The 24,139-nt window shown below is 38.4% G+C and overlaps 1 protein-coding gene across 1 annotated transcript; it reads left to right on the forward strand.

Moving 5' to 3' along the window:
- Nucleotides 1–712: 712 nt before the first annotated feature.
- Nucleotides 713–23,610, forward strand: trip13 (thyroid hormone receptor interactor 13; the record flags this gene model as incomplete). The annotated part of the gene is made up of 11 exons (XM_048592676.1): nucleotides 713–878; nucleotides 2,280–2,409; nucleotides 5,715–5,770; nucleotides 6,788–6,878; nucleotides 10,859–10,931; nucleotides 12,127–12,190; nucleotides 13,158–13,244; nucleotides 15,991–16,097; nucleotides 20,026–20,179; nucleotides 20,323–20,435; nucleotides 22,518–23,610. Coding segments are annotated over 11 exons (1,156 nt in total), but the record flags the coding sequence as incomplete, so codon positions are not given.
- Nucleotides 23,611–24,139: the final 529 nt, after the last annotated feature.

The following is a 24,139-nucleotide window of genomic DNA, read 5'->3' on the forward strand; positions in this document are numbered from 1 at the left end:
AGTCATAACATTTAAAAGGTTTCTGGATGGGTACATGAATAGCAAAGATTTAAAAGGATATGGGCCAAATGGGACCAGATCAATTTAGGATGTCTGGTTGGCAAGGATAAGTTGGACCGAAAGGTCTGTTTCCATGCTGTTTAGCCCTGATTCTGGAAGGGGAAGTGGCGTGTCTCTTCTTGCAGTAAAAATGCCTAGGAAAGCAAGTCACCTTTTCCCACCATTCTGTAGTTACAGGGTCCTTGCAGTGGAATTGGTGCATTACTGCAAACAGCTCAAATTACAACATGCTATGCTTACATTGGCACTTCATTTATAAACCCTTTCTGCATATTTATAATGTAAGAGCACTGTACAAGTTTTATTTTAAAATGGGACTGAATTATGTCTGCAAACTCTCTGGTTCCTTGTCTGAAAATATTTGGTCTTGAATCATATCCAATGTCATGGTTGGCTTACTGTCTGACTACTTTCAAATTGACGTGCAAGTAAATAATTAGATAAAATTAACACTAAATATTGGGGAAAAAATACATTAGTCTATGAAAATACAAGTGCAATTTATACAATTTCCTTGTAATAAAGCTAGCTACAAAGCAAGACGGTATTATTACCTTATGACTCAGCTATTCCATTAAAGTGTAAAAAGTAAATCTACATACCTGCAACAATTATTTTGTGATTTTTACATGGTTTAGTTCTGTTTTGGTAGTACTGTGAAGCAGGAAGATGTGCGGCTGAGTGTATTGCAACTACTAAGCAGACACCGTGTGGTATTTGGAGATTATGCCTGGATGGAATTTGATGATGAATTTCTAACAAAACATGTAAGCTCTGTATGCATTGTGGACACGGATCTTACATTTAAGGACAGACAGGTAAGGGGTTGATGGATGGAAATGTTAAAAATTATGAGTCAAACACTTTTGTAATAGTCATACAGCACAGAAACAGGCCATTTGGCCCAATTTGTCAGTGTCAACCAGGTCTTCTAAACTGAATTAGTCCCGTTTGTCTGTGTTTGGCCCATAGCCCTCTAAACCTTTCCTGTCCATGTCCAAATATCTTAAGTATTAGAACTGTACCTGCGTCTACTACTTCCTCTGGCAGCTTGTTCCAAATACACACCACTATGTGAGTGTAAGTGTAAGGAAGTTGCCTGTTATGTCCCTTTTAAATCTTTTCCCCCCTTGCCTCAAATCTATGCCATCCAGTTTTGGACTCCCCAACCCTGGTGAAAAAGACCTTGGGTATTCAGCTTATCTATGCCCCTCATGATGTTATAACCCCCTGTTAGGTTACCCTTCAGCCTCCTGCGCTCCAGGAGAAAAAAGGGTCGCAGCCTCACCTTTTAACTCAAAGCTTTCAATCTTGGCAACATCCTTGTAAATGTTTCGTGCACCCTTTCCAGTTTAATAACATCTTTCCTATAGCAGGGTGACCAGAATTTGTGCAAAGTACTCCAAATCAGACCGTACCAATGTCTTGTACAGCTGTAACATGACATTCGAACTCCTGTACTATTGTTAATGTTTGTCAAGAATTTGTTACAATGGTGTATTGCATTTGAACAATCTGGAATGTGTCTCTTAATGTGATAAAAGTACTTCTTTCTTCCCAGTAAGTACACTGTATAAGGAAAATGAACTCTCATTACAACTTGATTTGTCATTTTGTGGAGAAAGAAACTGTTGATGTTCCAAACTGGTGTTCTATTAGAACTGAAGTAAGTTTGTGATGTAGCAGATTCAAGCAAGTACAAGACGAGTTAAGTGAGGAAGAAAGGATAGGGCAGATTAAATTGCAGAAGAGATGAAACTGAAAGAGGTAGTAATTAGATAACAAAATACAAGATTGGTCTAGAAGAGATGTAAATAGGCAAAGGAAATGATCGGCAAAGGCTGTCATCCGAAAACACGCACATTCGTATTGCATGATGTTCAGCTATGTGACAAAGTTTGACTTTTGGAAGTTGATTCGTTTTCTGTAAATTAGATAAAGGATAAAGTGAGTGAAATGGCCAGTGCTGCAAATAGTACATCTGACCTTGCATCTGGGGTCATTTTCTGTGTGCTACAAGGTAACTAAGATGGGGGAAAGTGGATAATTCCAATTTGGATGAATTATTTTATTTCGGGAAGAAAATGCTTTCGTGTTCCACTTCAATACCTTTTCAAGAGATGTATTTAGTTTTCCCAATTAATTCTGACTGAAGTATACTGATCCCAAATCATCAAATGTGCTTGCTACTGCTAAATTATCTTCATTTTCTGTTTCAGCCTATTGACCTGACAAAATCCAGCATTTCAATTTATATATTTCGTCTAAATGAAGAAGGCCCAAGCTCTGATGCTTTGGAGGGGGAAGAGGAGAACATGCCAGCCTCAAATAACTGGCTTCTACCTGCTGGTACGTACCATAAAACCCTGTTGCAGAGGATGTTGCCAGGAGTGGAGGGTTTGAGTTACTTAAAAATGGGGAGTAGGGCTGGGACGGTTTTCAATGGAGTGTAGGAGATTGAGGGGTGACCTCAAATCCCTTTATTAAAATACGAGGGATGTAGCTAAAGTGAATAGCAAAAGGTCTTTTCCCTAAGGTGGGGGGAGTTCAAAACTAGGGGGCATATTTTTAAGGTGAGAGGAGAAAGATTTACAAAGGACATAAGGGGTTTCGGGGGGTTGGGGGGGCAACCTATTTTTTACAAAGTGGTTAGTGTTTGTAATGAATTGCCAGAGAAAGTGGTGGATGCAGGTACAGTTACAACATTTTAAAAGACATTTAGATATGTGAAATGTTTGGAGGGATATGGGTCAAACGCAGGCAGGTGGGACTAGTTTTATTTGGGAATATGGTTGGCATGAACTAGTCAGACTGAAGGGTCTGTTTCCATGTTGTATAATTCTGACTCTATTCCTATGTTGTAAAATTTAACTAAGAGCAACGCTGCACCACCTGACTGGGAAATCCTTTTGTTCTATTTGTAAGGGTTAAAGGGATTTGGGTTGAAGAATTCCCACGAAATATTGAAGCAACTTTCTTTGTAATGGGTCTGTTGTATCTATGTGAAATTAGAGCTTGCATGTAAGAAATATGAAATTAAATCAGACATTCTGGAAAATTTTAGCAGGTTTGGCTACATGGACAAAGAAATGGAGTTAATGTTTCAAGTTACATCTTTTCGGATCAGATGTCATCTGTCAACCATGGCTCGATGGTAGTGCTCTCGCTACTTAGTGTTGTAAATTTCTTTTTACATTAACTTGTGGCATATAGGTGTCACTGGCTTGGCCAGCATTTATTGCCCATCCCTAGCTGCCCTTGAGAAGGTGGTGTGGAGCTGTTGTCTTGAATTGCTGCAGTCCATTTGGTTAAGGTAGATCCACAATTAGTAGGTAGGCCCATTAGGAAATGGAATTCCAGTATTTTGACCCAGCAGCACAGAAGGAATAGCAATATATTTCTAAATCAGGCAATTGAGTGGCTTGAGAGGGATCTCGCAGGTAATGGTGTTCCATGTGGCTGCTGCTCTTGCTATTTTAGATGACATGGTCATGTATTTACTTCATATGGATAGCAGTGGAGTAGGGCTTTTTTTTCTTGTTTTTCTCTCTCTTCTTCTCTTGCCTCTTGTTGAAAAGCTTGGTCATGGCGGCAAGTGAGCCCAGCACAGACTCGTGGCAGCAGAGGCAAGTTTGGGTTCCCAGTGGCTCTGTATTGACGAGACAGTCGGAGCGTCAACTCATGGCTGTTGGGCAGAAGCAAGTTTGGGTTCCTAGCAGTGTCTGAATCCAGCATAGTTTCATGGCAGCAGCGGAGGCAAGGTTGAGTCTGGTATGAGACCTGGCTGTATTGGCAAGGTGGCCCCAAAGCAGATTCATGGTGGCAGCGAAGCTGAGTTTGGGCTGTTGCGGTGTCCGGTGGCATCTGCATTGGTGAGGGCGTTGGTGGGAACGAGATGGTACCGAAGAGTGGGGACTTTCATTCCAGCTGTAGCACAGCGAAAGGAGCTTGTGTTTGGCCACCTGGCCTATGATGGGGCACATAACAAGAAGGATTGTAAAGCTGAACAATTTTTCTTCATACTTTATTTTTCTGCCTTTTATATTCTATGTTTTGGTTTATTTTTGTGCTTTTAAGATGGTGCTGGAGAGTGGCAACACTATACAACATTTTTCACTGTTTTGTAACAAAATATGCGTGACAATAAATAAATCAAATATACTGGCTAAAAAACTTCTGTGAATTTATGCAGTATATGTTTTAGATGGTACATGCTACCTATACTGATCATGGGCGGTGGAGGCAGTGAATGTTTGTAGATGTGGTACCAAAATCTTGGACTTTTTCCTGAATGGTGTCAAGTTTCGGATGTTGGAGTTGCACTCATCCAGGCAATTGGGTGTATTCCATCTGTTGATTTGTGCCTTGTAAATGGTGGACAGACTTTGCGGAGTCAAGACGTAAATTATCACTGCAAGTTTTCTAGCCTCTGACCAGCTCCTGTAGCCACAGTATTTATGTCTAGCCCAGTTTATTTTGTGGTCAATGATAGCCCACCAGGATGTGGGAATTCAATGATGGTAATGCCATTGAATGCAAAGGTGATGGGTTAAATCCTGTCTTGTTGGAAATGACTATTGCCTGGCACTTGTGTGACAAGTAAAAATTGTACCACATGTCCATCTAAACCTGGATATTGTCTGGGTCTCGCTGCATTTGGGCATTGACTGCTTCAATATCTGAGGAGGGGGAATGGCGATGAACATTGTTCATCATTGCACATTCAAATAAAAGCAAAATACGGATGCAGCTGGAAATTTGAAACAGACTAAGAAACTCGGCAGGTCTGGCAGCAGAAACAGTTAATGTTTTAAGTCTAATAAGCCCATAAGACATAGGAGCAGAAATTAGACCATTTGGCCCATCGAGTCTGCTCCACCATTCAGTCATGGCTGATATGACTCTTCTGGTGAGCATCATCGCAGCTGACCTTATTGACCTTGTGCAAGTCATTGTAGCAACTGTACGTGGCTGTGATAGTTGGAAAGACACCCTCAGTGGTGGAAGCTGATTCAATAGCACCTATTCAAAGAGATTTGGATATTTTCTTGGAAGATTTGCAGCGCTACGAGAAACGAAGTCGAACCAATGAAAGCACTTCAGCAAAGGCACAGTTATTTAAAGAGCTTTCCTTCTACATTGTACGTGTCCATAACTTGGCAAAAACAACTGTTCTGTAAGAATCCGAGATATCCCCAGCAAGTCACTCAAATTTGTGATAGTCATATTTACCACTGTTTTCCTGGGTTGTGGGTAAATATGCCCATGTTTCTACGGTAAATGAATAATCTGAAAGTTACAGCATCTCCTAGAATCAAACATTACATTATTCAGGTGAATAAAGAACAGCAAGTTTACAAACCATTTTAGCTTCTAATGTATGTTATGTTAATTCTTAGTGCATGTAAAAGACCATTTGCATAATATGGATGTTTATTTGTATAGATAGCTTTAAAAATCCTAGCCAGCTCATGATTACACTGGCTATTTATTACCTTTTCTAGGAAGCTGAATACCAAACTTTCTGTTAAGTCTGGCAATTCTTGTAGAAAAAAGAACTGCATATTTTCAGCTCTTATGAGCCTCAATCTCATTAATAACGTAATGAACTTTACAAACTTTGCTCAATATAGCTTTTAATTACCTATTTATAGGTGAGTTCCATGGACTCTGGGAGAGCTTGATATATGATAGTGAGGTTAAATCACAAGTAAGTGCTTTTAAAACTTACCGCAGTACTCTAGCTATGATGGAATAAACTGCTTGACATGCTTAAGAATAATCAATTGTTGCTAATCATGCTAAAATATCTAATTTATCAAGATTTGCTGACATAATTGCTAATAGTTTAATAATTTAGCATTGGCCTATGACCTGATTACTTTTTCAAAATCAACTCTTGTGTATACCAATATGCTGAAAAGTCATAGGGATGTACAGCACAGAATAAAAATATCTTTGATTCTTTAAAGTCATCTGTCACAGAATTGTCCCTTTAAAAAATTGTGTTTTTCCCATTGCAGTCCTACTCGTTTATGTTGCCCTCACGTAATTTGACGTTCCCCTCCTCCATTCTTCTTCTTATTTGTGCTGTTATCTCATAATGTTGACATTGATGTAAAGTATTGCCCTAATAACTCAATAGTCTGTCTTTGTTCTGTCCATTATCACCTATTTTAAAGTAAAATCTGCATATCTTGACGTTTTGCTTTTCAATTTTTTTGACTGTTGTTCAAAATAACTGGGCCAGATTTTTTTGCAGCGTAGGGTCAAATTTGCAGGCAGGACGCATTTGTGGTGTCCAACCCTCATTTTCAGCAGATCCCATTAGTAGGAGAAGAGGATGAATCCTTAATTCTGTAGGGCCTTTTGAAACTTTGAACAAAATGCCTGGGAGAGGTGTTGACATGTTCATGTGCAACTGTAAAGGTGCTAACTCAGTTTCTAGAGCAGTATCCAAATTGGAAAAGTCAAATGCAAATCATTCAAATCAATGTGCAATCAAAAATATTGAGGAAAATTAGTGTCAAACATTCCTTTGTTTTCCCCTATACATCGTTCAAATAGTGTTGAACTTTTAGACTATATTCAGATTGAAACTTTTTTTGAGAATTTATTTAATCCACGTTTTGGATATCTCGAAGGTTATTATTATTTCTGCAGTTTGTATTTAAAGTTAATTTGTCATTGGGTAATTGATAATTTGTATTAACTTTATTCCTTGCAGTTACTTGACTACGTCTCAACTACTTTACTGTTTTCCGACAGAAGTGTTGATAGCAATTTGATTACCTGGAATCGAGTGGTGCTACTTCATGGTCAGTCTTGAATCTTTTGCAATTAATTATCTCTTGTATTTTTGCACTGTTCCAGTCCTTTCACCTTGACTTAGATATTGCTAAACTTGATACCTGCTGTATATCTGAGTACCAGCTCTGTCTGCCCTGGCACTTGCTATTGTAGGTCTTGAATCCTGCCTGATCTCATTACCAGTATTGAGAAATGTATCCTACCCAAGTTTGGAATGCTCAGGACCTCACGTGAGAATCTGTGGCAGCCATGTCAGGAAATCACCAGTCTCCTTATTGTTGGGTCCTTCATGACAAGATGAAATTTGTGGTTAAAGTTCGCACTGTTACATAATTCAAAAATAACTTGTGTTATAAAGCACAAGTTGTAATGCAAGCTACCAAATTTTGTCCATGCCTGTCCAATGTTTAGAGAAATATTTCTTCAGGTACGGATCAGCAACGAACTAATGGAATAGTAGAAATTACTTGAGATAAACCAATCATCCTATTTTTCTTCTGGGTCCCGTCTGGGTTAGGAAGGAGAAAATCAGTCAGTGTGATAGCTAAATAAGATATTGTGGTGCTGTCTGCTTTGGACTAGCATACAGCCATTCCGATTATGATCGGACATGAAGAATGGCTGCAAAGAACTGGAGAACATTCTGCTCTCCAATTTCCAAACTGATGCAGGACAGGAAGGAGTACATAGGCCCAAAATGTACCTTGTAGAATGCATTGAATGATAAACATTGCCTATTGGTTACAATGCCACATACATCAAAACAAATAAATAATCTGTAGGGCAACTTTGCCATGTATCTTATTTGATTTCCTACCTGCTGTTCTAAATTCTTCAATGCTTTCAGTTGGAAAGAACAGTATTCTCAATTGGTTTTGAGTAGCTTTTTCTTAAAATAAAATTGAAACACAACTGTGGGTCTCTCCATGCACAATTTTAGTTTTGTTGTCTTTAGTGTTCCTGCAAGATCTATCTGCATAAATATTGTGATAGAGCAATTGACTCTTCCGTTTGGATAGTTAAGGAACCTGAATAACATGGAAGCCTATCTTTCAAAAACAAGTGACCTAGAGACCTGTGGTGTTAATGGAAAGCTGTTTACAACAGGTAGGATAAACACTGAAGTGTATAGCTTTTTTTAATGTTCAGAATCTAGGATTAAACAAGCATTTAAATTCAATTCAGAACTCACCGGGGTTGAGTTTTGAACAAGTTTAATTCCTCCCCTCTAAGGAGTTCAGGGCGTAAGTCACCTCCTCAGGAGACTTTGCAGGTTATTAGAATTGAGAAAGCTTAGGCGCTAAGATTTGTGAAGAGTTCACATTGACCTATTTGAAAGACTCATCAAACAGTTTTAACTGCCCATGAGAGAGAGAACCGAGAAGGAGTCAGTTAAGTAGAACCCTAAAGAATTGATTTAGAAGGTGTAGTTTCTCTGGACTTGACCCTGTAATGGATCCTGTCAAGAAGCAAGTTGGAACGTTTGATTTGCAGTGTGTTAAGATCTTTCTAACCGTCTTCAATATTTAGACTTTTTTTTCTTTGTACTAAGCTTCTGTTGATAAAGAGAACCTGCAGCCTTGTAAATATATTTCAGCGACTAGCCACCACTTTAAGGAGCCAAACAACAGAAGAAATGCCGGAGGTTTGGTAATATTCTTCCATTATTGAACAGTAGAAATGACAGACCAGGAAATTTACAGGCTGGTCAGTCTAACCTCTCTGCTGAGGAAGTTCTTAGAATTCTGTGGGATAAAATATCTACACTTGGAGAGACACTGATTAATCAGGGATGCACACCATGGATTTGACAAATTTGATCAGTTCTTTTTAGCAGTAACCAGGAGTTTTTTGATGAGGGCATTTGACATGTTTTACATGGAATTTAGTGAGGCTTTTGAGGACCCTTGTGGCAGACTCGTCAAGAAAGTAAAAGCCCAGGAGATCCATGGCAAAGTGGCATGTTGGATTCAAAATTTGCTGAGACAGGAAGCGAGGGTTGTTCCTGTGCCTGGAAGTCTGCTCCTGGTAGGGTTCCACAAGGGCTAGTGTTATTTGTGATATGCTCAAATGATTTGAACTTAAATGTAGAGCGTACGATTGAAAGTTCATGGAGCACACATTGAGAAGGCTAGCTATAAACCGAAGGAGGATGTCACCTGTCTGGTCAGGTAAGCAGAGGAGTGGCAAATGGAATTCAACCCAGAAAAGTGAAGTTATGCTCTTGGGTAGAATTAGAAAGGAAAAGGATAATACTGTGAGTGGTAGGACTCTGGAAAATAATGAAGATCAGAATATCCTTGGTGTGCATATTCACAGATCCCTGAAGGTAGATAAAGCAGTTAACTAGGCATATGGAATACTTGCCTTTATTAACTGAGGCACAGAATACAAGACCAGGGAGGTTATGCTGAAATTGTATACAATGCTGTAGGCCACAACTACAACCATCTTATAGGAAAGATGTGATTGCACTAAGAGGGTAAAAAGATTTACCAGGATGCTGCCTGGACTAGAGAGTCTGAGCTAGGGGGAAAAGATTGGTACAGGCTGGCATTGTTTTCCTGGCAGCAGCCAAGGTTGAGAATGTATACCTCTATCAGGTTCAATAATTGAGTGGCATGGTTAAGAATGCATTCTTTTTCCAATCAGTTTTTTTAAATCACAGGTGGAACTTGGGTATTTCTGGCTGGCGAATATGTATTGCCATTCCCTAATTGCCCTTGAATGCGGTGGTGAGTTGCCTTCCTTGAACCATTGCATTCTGTGTGCTGTAGGTTGACCCACCATGTCTTTACCATGGCGATTCCAAGATTTTGACCCAGTGACTATGAAGGAACAGCAGTATTTCCAAATCATAAGTGAGTGGATTAGAGGGGAACTTGGGGGTGGTGGTCATCCCATATATCTGCTGCCATTGTCCTTCTAGATGGATATGGTGGTTTGTCTGGAAGGTATTGACTCAGGATCTTAGAATATGTGGTGTAGAAATTCAAGATAGTAGCAACAGTGTGTACTGAGCACTGTTGGTGTAGGGAGTGGGTGTTTCTGGGTGTGGTACCAATCAAGGGGGCTGTTTTGTCCTGGATGCTGTCAAGCTTTGAGAGTGTTGGTGCTGCACCCATCCAGGCAAGAGGGGAGTATTCTATCACGGTCCTGACTTGTGCCTTAAATAGGATGGCTTGACTTTGGGGTGTCAGGTGGTGTCACTGCATATTCCTAGTATTTGACCTGTTCCTGTAGCTACTGCATTTATGTGGCAAGTCCTATTGAATTTCAGGTCAATGACCACTCTTGGGATGTTAATAGTGGGGATTCAGTGATGTTAGTGCCATTGAATGTCATGGGATGGTGGTTAGATGGTCTGTTAAGGAAGATGGTCTGGCATTAGTGTGGCATGAATGCAAGTTGCCACTTGTCAGCAAGATTGTCCAGATCTTGTTGCATTTGAACATGGAGTGCTTCAGTGTTTGAGGAGTCATGAATGCTGCTGAACATTGTGTACTCATCAGTGAACATCCCCACTTCTGATCTCAGGATGGACAGAAGGTCATTGAAACAGTTAAAGATGGTTGGGCCTAAGACCCAACAAGTAATCGGGTCAATAATCAGGGAGCATAGATTGAGAGTTGTGATATTTCATTCACCACGAGAATGATGAGAGTTGGAAACTTGCTGTCTGAAAGGGCAGTTGGATCAGAATCTTTCAACATTTAAGCAGTATTTAGATTTAGACTTATTTTATTACAGCCTCCAGGTCTAAGAGCTGAGAGCTGGAAAATAATTATTATAGTCAAATCGTTGCCAGGCACAGACATTATGGGCTGAACAGCTCCTTCTGTGCTGTAAAAGTAGTTGCATCCGTTGAAATCGTAATGAGAGTTACAATCGCATCTGCTTCCACCTCCCTTAGAAGCAGACAATTTTTAGATCATATCTAAATTGTAACCACAAATGTCAATATTTCTTTATATTTTCCCTGTCACAGGACCCCCAGGAACTGGTAAAACATCTTTATGTAAAGCACTAGCTCAAAAACTTACCATTCGATTTTCTCACCGGTAAGTTCAACAAAGGTGTTGCGTTGTATTAAACAATTTCATGGAGGTTTGTAATGTTCTGCATTGATTGCTCACTTTTTTTTTTGTAAATATGGATTCTTTGCTGGAAGTAAAGCATTTGAACGTTGGTGTGTTTTTGGTGTTAACTGGCTATTTTCATGGGTATATAGGGTGATGGGAAAGAATTGGCATGCAAAATATTGTTGCAGAATAGGTGTATAAAACTGTAGAAACTTAACAATTCGATTTAATTCAAATAATTTCTAAACCCTAGATCCACATGATATAGCGGTTTGAGCGTACAAATTGTAATCTTTCCCCTTTCGGGAGTTGGACGTGAATCCATCCCTTTCTGCAGAAACAGCATTCACATTCTTGTGAATATATCTAATATATTTCAAAGTATAAAATTTCCAGTTTTTGATGGATGTTATCAATTAGATTTGTTAGTTGTAAATTCTGGTCTATATTTCACCTTTATAGACTTGTAGTGTAGCAGCACCATTATTCATCTTTGTTGTTTACTCTGGTATTAAAACTGCTGCCAACTTTAGTCACTAGAAAACTAATCCATAGACCTAGGTAATGCTCTGGGAATCCAGGTTCAAATTCCTTTGTGGCAAATGATGGAACTTGAATTCAATAAAATCTGGAATTAACAGTGCAATCATGACCATGAAATCATTGTCAAACGTAGGGAACTGGTTCAATAATATCCTTTTGGGGAAGAAAACTGCAAGCCTTACCTAGTCTGATCTGGCCTACATGTGACTCCAGACTGTCAGCAATGTGATTGTTGAGAGGGGAGTTAAGAGTCAATTAGGGATAGGCAGTAAATGCTGGCCTAACCAGCAATACCCACAACCCATGAATGAAGAAGGAAAAGATGGCATTAGTGATGATGTAAGAACAATGATGTAATATTGTGACTGGGTGTGTTCAGTGGGTGTGTGTTTTCTTTTGTGCTATCGCAACATCCCCAGTCGTTGAATTATTTTTATGTCTGAATAAAGATTTTTGTAGTTGAGAGCATAAAATAGTCTCTCATTTGGAGGAAGTAACAATTTTCAACTCATTTCTTTTCTTTTGTATTTTTATGATGGCATATGTGTTCATTAATTGTCAGGATTAAATTGCCAATGAACTTTATTTTTTAAATGGTCTTCAAGAGGCTGTTCCCACAACTGTGTTTCAGGTACCGGTATGGACAGCTAGTAGAAATCAATAGCCATAGCCTCTTCTCCAAATGGTTTTCTGAGGTAAATCATTGCCATTTATTTTCATATTCAGATTATTTTCTTGTTCAAAATAATTTTGTAATGTTTTAAAGCTTCTCCTTTTTCAAGGCAAAATCTTTTTACTAAATAACCAAGGCTCATTAAATCAGATGCTTTTGATTTTTTTGATCTTTTTATGCCATAAAATGGTCTTCATGTAAATATCTAACATTTCTTAATTCAGTCATGCCCACATTCTGCATTATAAATTTTGTGATGACATTAAAGAATAAACAATATTCTGGTTAGGTCAACACCTGCATTACGTTGCATGAAAGCATAAGTTGTAGTTCACAAAAAACCACTATTGATTTAGAGTGTGTTATTAAACTCTGTCTGTTTTCACTAATTGTAGAAGAGATCTTAGATCATACAATCCTTACAGTGTGGAAGCAGGCCCTTTGGCCCAACAAGTCCACACCGACCCTCAGAGCATTCCACCCAGACCCATCCCCCGATAACCCACCTAACCTACACATCCCTGAACATTGGGCAGTTTAGCATGGCCAACCCACCTAACTCGCACATCTTTGGACTGTTGGAGGAAACCCATGCAGACGCAGGAAGAATGTGCAAACTCCACACAGTTACCCAAGGGTGGAATTGAACCCCAGTTCCTGGCACTGTGAGGCAGCAGTGCTAGCCACTGAGCCACCATGCCATCCTGATGACTGAATGCAAGGCCATCCAGACAAACCTTAATATTAGAGTCGATTTAGTTTGGCAGATACCAGTTTACCTCAGTTATTGATTTTTTTTTTGTTTCTTTTGTCTCGCAGAAATGGAAATAGGACTAAAAGATTTCTCACCATTTTAGGTAGAATTTGCAAACACTTGGTCTTCTATGTAGAAAATCAACAGGGGAGCAGCAAAAAGAACGTTAACAATGAACTACATAAGAACATAGAACATAAGAACAATTTTAATTTGAAAATCTCTTCTTAAACAGAGTGGAAAACTTGTTACAAAAATGTTTCAAACCATTCGGGATCTAATTATGGATACAGAATCTCTAGTATTTGTTTTAATTGACGAGGTAAGACCATCTGTCCTATAGAACATCTAAAACTAGCACTGCTGTGGCAAGTTTGAATCTGCTCATGAGTCCTTTTCCAAGTTTTTTGTTTTGACTATGATGAGATGAAATAAGGTGAGCAGAGACTTTTATGGAACATAAACACTGTCTCAAACTGAAATGACCTGTTTCTGTGCAGTAAAATTTGATTTTTGTCCAGCACTTGTTTTAGAAGTTTAGAAAGCCAAACCTGATGATCTGCCACTAGATGTCACTGGACTGCTATGAACTGTCATTTTAACTGGCAGAAAATTGGTAGTGAAATTTGTTAATAATTACCTGCTTCAGTTTAACATTTAATTTAGCACATTGTACTATTAATAGCTTTATAACATCTCATTAATGTAAAATGTTTCAATGTCTGGACATGAAAAAGTCTTTCTGCCCAAAGTTTTGTAAATGAGCTTGGTAGCCAATCCATGCACAGCATGATTGCAAACAGCAATGAGATAAATGCACAGCAAGCCAGGCAGCATCTGGATGAAAGGAGAAGTCAGCGTTTCGGGTATTACCCTTCAGGACTGGATGTCGTGGTAGGGGGCTGCTGCAGATAGAGAGGTAGGGAAGAGGGTAGTGGAATGGTGGTGATAGTTTTTCACACCAGTGTCCACCTATCATCAATCCTGCCCAGTTTTGTGATGTCAGCAAACAAGGAAATGTTACACCTCTCGCTCTCAAAGGACAGAATTTTACTTAAATAGTAATATTTCTGGAAATCTAAATGTACAGAGATCTGGGTGTCCATGTACACCAGTCAATGAAAGTAGACAGGCAAATTGTATTTTGGCCTTTGCAAGAGGATTTGAGATCAGCAATCGGATGTCTTGCTGCTGGTTTGCAGGACCTTAGTGAGGCAACACCTGGAGCATTGCATGCAGTTTTGGACTCCCAAATTAAGAAAGGATATACTTGCTATTGAGGATGTGCAGCAGAGGTTTTATTAGGCTGATAGTGGGGATGGAAGGACTGTCCTAAAGAGTTTTGTTTAACTGGGCCTGTATTTACTACAGTTTAGAGGGATGAGTCAGCATCTGATTCAAATGCAAGTTTTAAACGGGGCTGGACAGACTAGATGCAAGGAGGATATTTTGCTTGCTGGGGAGTCTAGATCCAGGGGTCACCAGTCTCAGGACTGAAAGAGGAAAGATTTTTTCGTCCAGAAGTTAGCGAAGCCGTGAAATTCTCTACCCAGAACGTTGTGGAGCCCAAGTGGCTAAATACATTTAAGAAATATACATTTATAGATTTTAAAGGCATCGAGAGGTAACTGGGGAAAGTGGGAATAATGGTATTGAGATAGAGGGTCATGCCGATCCTATTGAATGGCTTGGAGGGCCGAATGTTCTACTGTTTCTCGTTTATATGTATCATGACCTTAGGATTTTGGAGGGCTTGTTCAGACTCTTTCCTGGCTTTCCCTGGAAGTTGACATTGTTAGTGATTGAGAAGAATAATTCCCTAGACTTTACTGTCTAATATGCAGTTGGCACTGTGCCTATGTACTTGTGTTATTAAATCTTGGCTTTTGCTATTGTCATCACCTAAACCATTCAAAATGCAAGTCCTTCCAGTCAACCTTGGAAATCCAATATTCTCAATCGTATGTGTTCAAACTGGAATCTCCAGATTTTAAAGGCCTGATATTATCTCATTCAATGGACCCCTCTTTACAGAGTTAAAATCATATCCTAGGAATTTGTAAAAGCACCTAAAAGTCTATCAAATTTCTTAGTTGCTTTGCTGCTGTGTCATCTCAGGAACATAAAAATAACAGTAGGCCATTTGGTCAATTGTGCCTGTTCCTACATTCAATGTGATCGTGGCTGATCAGTGATCTTAATTCATATGCTTGCCTTTAGCCAAAACACATTTAGAGATATGGGTAATCAAAATCTGTCAGTCTCTGCTTAGATTTCATAATTGATCTGGTATCAATTGCTTTTTGTTGGAATTTCCAAATATATTTTTGTGTAGAAGTGTTTCTTTGAAATATCTGGCATTAACTTTTAGACCATCCCCTAAGTCCTAGGCTTCCCAATTATATATTTCTATCCATCCTATTTGTTTCCTTTAAACCCTTGAACTTTGATCAAATAAACTTCTATAATTTCAGGGAATGCAAGCCTAGTTTGTGTAAATTCCAAGAGGAGATTAACCCTTGGTGCCCAGATATAACTGAAATTTACACTGCAATTCCTCCAAATGTATCCTTAAAGATTTTGGTGTTCAGAACTGCTCACCACTCCAGCTGCTGTCTAATCAAGTCTTTATATAGTTTAAAGCATGACTTTAATCATCTTATTCTAACCCTCTAAAGGCCAACATTCCATTTGCCTTTTTTTTTTGATTGCTGTCTGCACTTAGGTGTGACATTTTAATGTAGGTGACTGAACTCCTAAGTCTTTGTCACCGATGCAGAATTTTTAGCTCTGTTCTTTGTCTGGGGATGTTGTTGTTAGTAATGCTTGGCAAATGATTTTAATAATTCATTTTTAAAATTAAATTAATCTGTTAAATACATCTGTGCAGAAGCTTGTGGCAATTTAAGTGACAATGAAACATTATACAAAATTTGGAGGAATTTGAACAGCGAACATATTTTTGAAAGTAGTAATTATTTGACCTGAAGGATGAACATAAAAATTTGCATTGCAGGCCATGACCTGTTTTATAGGTTAACAATGCACTCGTGTCACTTGTGCTACAGGTCGAAAGTTTGACAGCAGCTAGGAATGCTTCAAAGTCTGGAACAGAGCCATCTGATGCTATTCGAGTAGTTAATGCTGTATTGACACAAATAGACCAGATCAAAAGGTAAGTTTTTTTTTTTTAAATTGCTGTAGCTGTTTCTGTATAGTACATTTTACTTTGACCATTTAACCAATTAACGAATCATGTTTAAAATTGCTGAATTAATCTTTATTTTATCAAGACTAATCTCTACATCTTTTTAAGTCCTGTAGGTTCCAACATTAATCGATCTTATGTCATTAACTTTTTATTTGCCCCTAACAGTTGTGTGTTTTGCCACACGTTGACCATCATTGCTTTGCAATTTGAATGTAGCCATTCTCAGCCTGCATAATGATTGTGTTCCTAGGTTTTCACAGCTGTATCAGGAGGGTAACATTGGTTAATGTTAACACATTTCTGTTCATTGTGATGCAGGCAAAGAAAGCCTCTATCTGCCTGAGGCATTCTGGTCAGACACTGAGAAGGCAGTTGTGGGTAGACCTATAGGACTGAAAAATTGCAAATGTTAAAAACTTATTCAAAAAGGGTCTAAAAATCTAGCAAAAGTCAATTTGACTTTGATAGTAGGAAAACAGAATAATCTAGGATAAAATTGAATCTCAAATAAGTGTGGACTAATGAAGGATAGCAAGTGTGGATTTATTTATAGTAAATCTTAGTTAATTATTATGGATTAAGTTTTTGATGTGGTAGCATGAGGAGTGTATTGGGTTTCATGTGATGTAGTGATGGTACACGGACTTCCGAAAGACTTTTCACTAGTGTGAAAGCTCACAAAGAAAAGAAATGGCATTGGTATGAAGTGAGCTGAGTAACAGGAAACGGAATAATGGCGAACAATTGCTTATTGGACTGGAGGGGGGTAATCAGGTTACAGACTGCTACTTTTTTTTTAAATGGGGACAATTTCCAAACTTGCAAATAACACCATACCTGGAGGTTTTATGAACTAGGAGCAATAGTTATATTCTTTTTGAGATGTGGTAGGCTGGTGGAATGGACGGACACCTGGCAGATAACTACATTTTGTTCGAAGAAAGTTATTCATTTTCATAGGAAGAATGAGGAGAGGTAATTATTTTTAAAAAGTAGGATTCCTAAAGGTTAGAGTGTGCGAAGAGATCTCTGGTATATGTGCACTGTTTTTGTTGGGGCAGGCCGAGAGGCAAAATTCTCTGTTCTGTAAATGAAGGCATGAAATGCAAAATCAAGGAAATTATGCTGAACCTTTTATAAAATAATAGCCCTCCCCAATTGGGAGCATTTGTGTCCATTTCTCTTGGGTAGGATGCGAGAGCTTTAGGCTATGTGTAGAAAAGATTTCTGCAGGCCTCCAGTTATGTGGATAGGGTGGGAGAAACTGGGTGTGTTCACTTTAGAGGAGAGAAAGTTGAGATTAGATTTGATCGAGGTATTCAAACACATGAGGACTGTAAACAAAGTAGATGTCGAAGCTGTTCTCATTGACCATCGAGATAAGAATCAGGACACCAATAAAAGGAAAATGACAAATGAACCAAAGGCAACTTGAGGGGAAAACTATTTTATACAATATGTGGTTAGGATCTGGAATGTACTCAAGTATGGTGGTGACGTTCATGGCTTTTGAAACGATATTGGAAAAGCAACTGAAGAAGGGAGAATTTGCAGTACTACAAGGTGGGGAATAGGACAAATTGATTTATTGTCACTGGGAAAAGCAAGAATACAGTTAAACAGCCTCCTTCTGTGCTGTAACTCGTATGTGTGATTTTCTACTTCAGCTATGCCTTTCCACACAGTAGCCTTATCCCTTGATTCCATTATCCAAAAAATTCATAACTCAAGAATTGAAATTTCTCCTTGTCTCAGTCTTAATTAGTTGGCATTTTATTCTGAGACTGTCAGCCTGGAGTGGGGGACAATCAGCAAAAAGCTTCTTGACCCTTTTCTTGTCATCCTTAGTTTGATCTGTCCTCATGGATTAGGCTGCCATAGGTTCTGGAACTCGAGTTGGTGCTACACTGCTGAGAGATTGCCCCTGTGGACTGTACTGTCTCCACTCTTAATGTTCTGCGTCTATGTTTCTGTTTTATCTAAGTAAGTTATGTCTCATTCTTAGGAGTTCCAGCAAACAGACTGGTGTCTTTATTTACATGCTCTTACACAAAATACAGATGTTTTAAAACAGCACTACTGTACAAGCTATTCCAGTCATGTGTGCTTACGTGCATGCACACACACCATTATCAATTGTGGTAGGAGAAATAGAAAAGCAGATTGTTTAAGTGGTAAGGGGCTGGGAAATGTTGGTATTCAGATGAACTTCAGAGGTGTTGGCGGATGCATTTGCTGAAAGTAATTTTATATTGTGAATATTATTTTCAGCATGACCACTCTCGTGGAAGTTGAAATATCTATTTTCAGAACAGATTACATCATTGCTAAATTTCTCATTGAACAAATTCAATTTTAATGTAATGTTTGGTGAGGATTTTTAGCTAAAGTCAAACCAATTTTGGAGCATGAACTGAATTGGATTTAGACAACAAATGGAGGAGATAAATAGTTGCTTTGTATTTTTGTTTTCCTGCTGCTGGCTTCCCTGTACCATGTGAGTCCTTGCACAATGCTTTCTCTTCCAACAGCGAAGGTTGACAGGCAAAAGCTCTCAAATCCTGTTATAACAAGATGGTGAATGGCAATTGGTTATCCTTCTGGTCTGTTCAGCACCTGGTGTTTTGTTATAGTGATGAAGTGAATTATGATTGGAAAAATGACAATGAACCTACATCTTAATGTATTGCATGAATCATCTGTGCAATTACAGGAACATAAAGACAGGAGTAGAGTATTCAGCCACTGCAGCTTGTTCTGCCGTTCATTTTGCTCGTGGTAGATCTTGGATCCATTTACAAAAACCAAAAGAACTGCAGATATTGTAAATCAAACAAAAATATAAATTGCTGGAAAAGCTCAGGAGGTCTGGCAGCATCTGTGGCAAGAAATCAGTTAATGTTTTGGGTTCTGAAACATTGCGTCATTCAACCTGAAATGACTCTGATTTCTCTTCACAGATGCTGCCAGATCTCCTGAGCTTTTCCAGCAATTTCTATTCAGCTCCATTTATATCACTTCCTGTCTCCACTCCAAACCGAGATCAGTACCATTTGTCAAAAAACCTTTTATGCTGCTGTTTTGGGTGACTTTATTTTAGTGACTTAAAACAGTTCTCCTTTAACTACAATCAAATTAACACGTCCCTTTAGATTTAATAGATGTTGGTGGTATGTAAGATGGTGTAGATGAGGGAGTTTCTGTGTAACAAGTATAAATGAGTGAAAAGATATAAACATTTATGAAAGAATAAGCAATGCCTTTTGCTTTGGCAAATGTTCTGATTATAATCAATGTGAGAGAACAGCCTTGTGTTTGAGTATATGGACATGAATATATTTTGAATATATCTGCAGGTTAATCTGATCAGAGCTACCTTTCATGACTTTTGCTTATGAAATTTTTGTCTAATCAGGCTTTGCTCTACAAAGTGCTTGCAGGCATATTAAAGTTATTATGTAGCTGAAAAGATACTGTTACAGTGGAAGGGAAGATTAGAAGAAAGTGAAGTCTGTTATTGAAGAGGAATACCTCTTGTTAAGACTTTACATCATGCATTTAATAGGGCAAATGTAAGAATACCAAATTTCAAACGGCCACAATAATTTATATCACCTGGTAAAGACGGTGCTGTTTTGCTGGCAAGTCAACTGTAATTAGCCAAGGTATTGCCATGGAAAAATAACAATGGGATTTCTAATTGAAATTTATCAATGGAATGGTATGCCTTAATTATTTTTAAAAATATACAATTTTGGAACAATGAATTGCCATGGGTATAATTCAACCTCCATGTCTTCTGTTCCCTGACTTGAGAGAAGATTTTTTAAACTAAAATTTGTACTGACAAGCTCCTCCCCCATACTTGTGATTCTTTTCTCTGCACTCCTAGATTTCCCAATGTTATAATTCTGACTACGTCAAACATCACAGAAAAAATAGACTTGGCTTTTGTGGACAGAGCAGATATCAAGCAGTATGTTGGGCCACCATCTGCTACAGCTATTTTTAAGATCTATCTCTCCTGTCTGGAGGAACTAATGAAGGTATGGTGCCATTTCTCCTGTTTGCTGAGAAAATTTAAGCTTGTGTGCTGAGATTGCTAAATTATTGACTTTGGAAGAGTGAGTAAGAAGATAATGAAGTATCTGTGGAATCATTTACCTCTTTCTTTTGACTTTTTTTTTAGTGCCAAATCATCTACCCTAGGCAGCAACTGCTCACCTTGAGAGAATTGCAGATGATCAGCTTCTTAGAAAATGATGTGTCCAGGCTAAGTTTAGCACTTAAAAATATTGCAGCGTAAGACAATTTTGTTGTTTTATTGTTCCACTACTCCTCCAACATAAAATGTGTGAGGACTGTGTACTTCTGAGTTTTCAATTGATTTTTTTTACTACATTTTCAGGATCATTAACAATAAAAATCAATATTATAATGTAGCCATATTACCATTGGATAAATGAAGTTGTTGATGGATTTGATCAGTTTCACAATGCAGTCAAGTAGTCAGTGCATATGGTATGATTTTTCTCCCTTGATATTGTTTTCCAGACATTGTTTGTGGGCGAGAGGTGACCTTAAAGAAGTTTATAAAATAATGAAGAGTATAGATAGAGTTAATGGTAGTTGTCTTCTCCCAGGGTTTGCGGACTTCAAGACTATGGGTCACATTTTTAGGGGAGGGGAGATCAATTTTTTAAAAAAAAAAAGACAGTGAAGGGAAAATTTTTTTAACAAGATGGTTCATGTGGAATGGACTTCATGAGGAAGTGGTGGATGTGGGTACAATTACAACATTTAAAAGACATTTGGATAAGTCCATGAATAGGAACAGTCTGGAATGATTATGGACCAGGAGCAGGCAAATGGGACTAGTTTAGTTTGGTATTATGTTTGGATTGGACTGGTTGGACCCAAGGGCCTATTTCCAAGCTGTATGATCAAGAAAGATAGAAGCTGTTTTTGTGTGTTGTGAAGCTTAGGACATACAAAAGTAATCCTGCACCTACCCTGATTTACCCAACCTACTCTTTCAACTATGGAAATGCTTTGCTGTGTTTGCACTGTGCGTGTGCTGATCAGGCACAACTTTTTTTTGCCCTTGAAGATTACTTTTTGATTTTTCACGTGATACAGTCAATAGTAGGGTTAGGATTAGGGTTAGGGTTACCTTCGGTAATTGTTTAGACACAAAGGGTTTTATGGATTCCGTCAGAAGTAGAAGGAAAAGAATTAATATCATCAATAATGATCAACCTCATTAAGTTTGAAGACTGAGCACACAAGGAGAGCAGTCATTACTTAGAAACAATTGCATTTAAGTTGGTACAAATCAATAGCAGTAAGTTAGCAAACATTTTTGTGTGTGAAGAAGCATACGTCAATCATTTTGAAAAACATCACCCTGAATGCACCTGCCACAGATTGAGGTTACAGTTACTGCGATTCTACTGCAAACCCACAAAGCTAGAAAAAATTAATTATTCACTTATTGCCCATTCCTTACTCTTTACTGTATCTCAGATGATCTGTCTCCAATTTAAATGTAATAGTTGGTGTTTATTAGAATAACATCCATTGGTGCTGTTGTGGTGCAGTGGTCACGTCCCTACCTCTGAACTTGAGGCCTAGATTTTCCAGGCGTGTATAATAATATCCTTCAACAGGTTAATAGGAAAATATGCTGTCCACCACAAACTTTTCCATTGAGTAGCTCCTGAACGTATATAGTCTTAAGCTAGAGATACAGCTTTCATTTGCAAGTAATTCGTTACCTCAGTCATTTATTGTTCTGAGAGTTGCTAGTTAGCAAAGATGTTGACTGGTTTGAACATTCTTTCCAGCCTCCTTTTCCCTCTCCCTTTGAGCCTACCTCTCTCTCCCATAAATCCCTTGTCTTCCCTTTCTGTCCCAGCATCCACACCCCGACTGCTCTCTCTTTTCATTCACACTGACGTGGTCTCTGTTGTTCATTCACTTGCCCCCTTGATTTTTGCTTAAAGTACCTACAAATTTCTTCCCTATACTAACAGACTTGGTCCCATGACACTGGTAAATTGAGAACAGAGCCCAACAACTCCACCCCATCTCTCTATTGTGTACTATGTTGGTGTGTCAGCGTTTCAGCAATGTAGACTTACTTTTGCTCTGATAAATGTTGGTATCAAGTTGACTGAGTTTGAAAATTATATTTTATAGCTAAAGCCTTTCAACTGTGGATTTTTTTAAGAAAATAATTTTACATTCTGAATCTCGCATTCTCTCTGAAATTAGTTCTCTTTTATAATTCAAGTGCTGGTAATTTTTTATTAATATAAGACCTGACTATTTTATAAATCTTGGCTTCCATTGTGAAGACTTTTTCCTTTTTATTCAATGTAGGAAAAGTGAAGGACTGAGTGGACGAGTTTTGCGAAAGCTGCCTTTCCTAGCTCATGCACTGTACATTCAGGTAGGTTCCGCGACAATGAATCTGTATGTCGACTTCACTGACTGACGTAGCTGACTTCAGATTACTTTCAAATGATGGATGCCCAAGGAGTGATTTCATTAGATTAGTACTTCATAAAAGCAAAACACTTTTGTTGCTGGATGTATAGAATAGAAACGGAAGGTGAAATGCTCAGCACAACAGTTAGCATATGAGTAGAGAGATTGAGTCAGGTTTTTAAGTTTGGACAAAATGTCATCAACCTGAATATTAATTCTGATTCTCTTCACCAAGATTGACCTAAGTAGCCTCTGCTTTTTCTGATATTCCTACTTTTTTTTTTTGACACTGAACTTGAATTTGGTTGACTGGGATGAGTGTGTTCAAAACCATCAGAGACACTTCATAGTTCACAAATAAATGTGAAAGGGCTGAGGGTATGTTGGAGGTTTTGGTTTTTCCTTGTTCTTTACTTTTGGAGCCCAACTTAAAACAAGAATATTACTGTAGAATTGTACCCATCTGACCAGGTGATTTACAGTGTACCTTAATGCAAGAGTCTCAAATCTATCCACCTCTATGGGTCCAGTTCCATAGGTGCTCTGATCAATGGCAAGAAACTTCTAGTTCAGTATAGCTCAGTGTCTGAGTTATCCCAGCCCAGAAACTTGAGCACATAAGCAGGCTGACAACTCCCAGTGCAGTACTGAAGGAGGGTTTTACTGAGATATTGAGCCTTTGAGCTGACACAATAAACAGATTCAATAGCACTACTCAATCAAAAGCACGAGTTGTCAGAGTCTTCTGGTCCTTGATCAACATTTTGGTGAACAGATTATCTTGTTATTATCATATTTCTGTGCTGAGAACTTGTTCAGAAATTAGTATCGTTTCAGTACATTACAATGGTTGGTGGTTACACTTCACAAAGTACTTGATTGTGAAGTCCTTGGGAAAATCCTGAAGTTGTAAGAGGTACTATGTAAATGAAAAATCTGTCTTTAGCTTTGAAGCCTTTTTTGGTCTTGTGATGGATCTATTTATTTGGGAATACCTGTCTTGGATTTTGAAGTTTTCAATTTGCAGTATTTCTGATTTAATTCAGTGCAAATGATTTGCAATTTCTACTTATTCCCTTTTGTTCAGTGGTTGTAGCTTTATATTTAGCAATTTCCCATTTTTCTACAACAAAGAGGCCTGGTCACTGCCATGGCTATTGAGCCAGCATTTGGTGGCACAGAAGAACTGAGTGAAGCTAGGTCCATGAAGACCAAAGGATAATCCTTTCTCAGTGATAAGTGGTGTTCAAGGAAATATTCAGTGTTGTTTGCCCCAGTCATCATCTTCAGCTACTTCATCAATGACCTTTTCCTTTATCTTGAGTTAAAAATTAGAATGTTCACTATTGATTAGGAATGAAACTAAATATTATGCAGTTTCTCAGCTAATGAAGCAATTGTCTGTCTTGCAGCAAGACGCAAGTCCATTTGGGTTTAATCTGATACCTGGCAAGTAACAGTCATGCCATGCAAGTACCGACCAATGATTATGTACAGGTTCCCTGTATTACTTT

This window comes from Rhincodon typus, unplaced genomic scaffold (genome assembly GCF_021869965.1).
Source record: "Rhincodon typus isolate 14 unplaced genomic scaffold, sRhiTyp1.1 hic_rhity00001657, whole genome shotgun sequence".
Lineage (NCBI taxonomy): Eukaryota > Metazoa > Chordata > Chondrichthyes > Orectolobiformes > Rhincodontidae > Rhincodon > Rhincodon typus.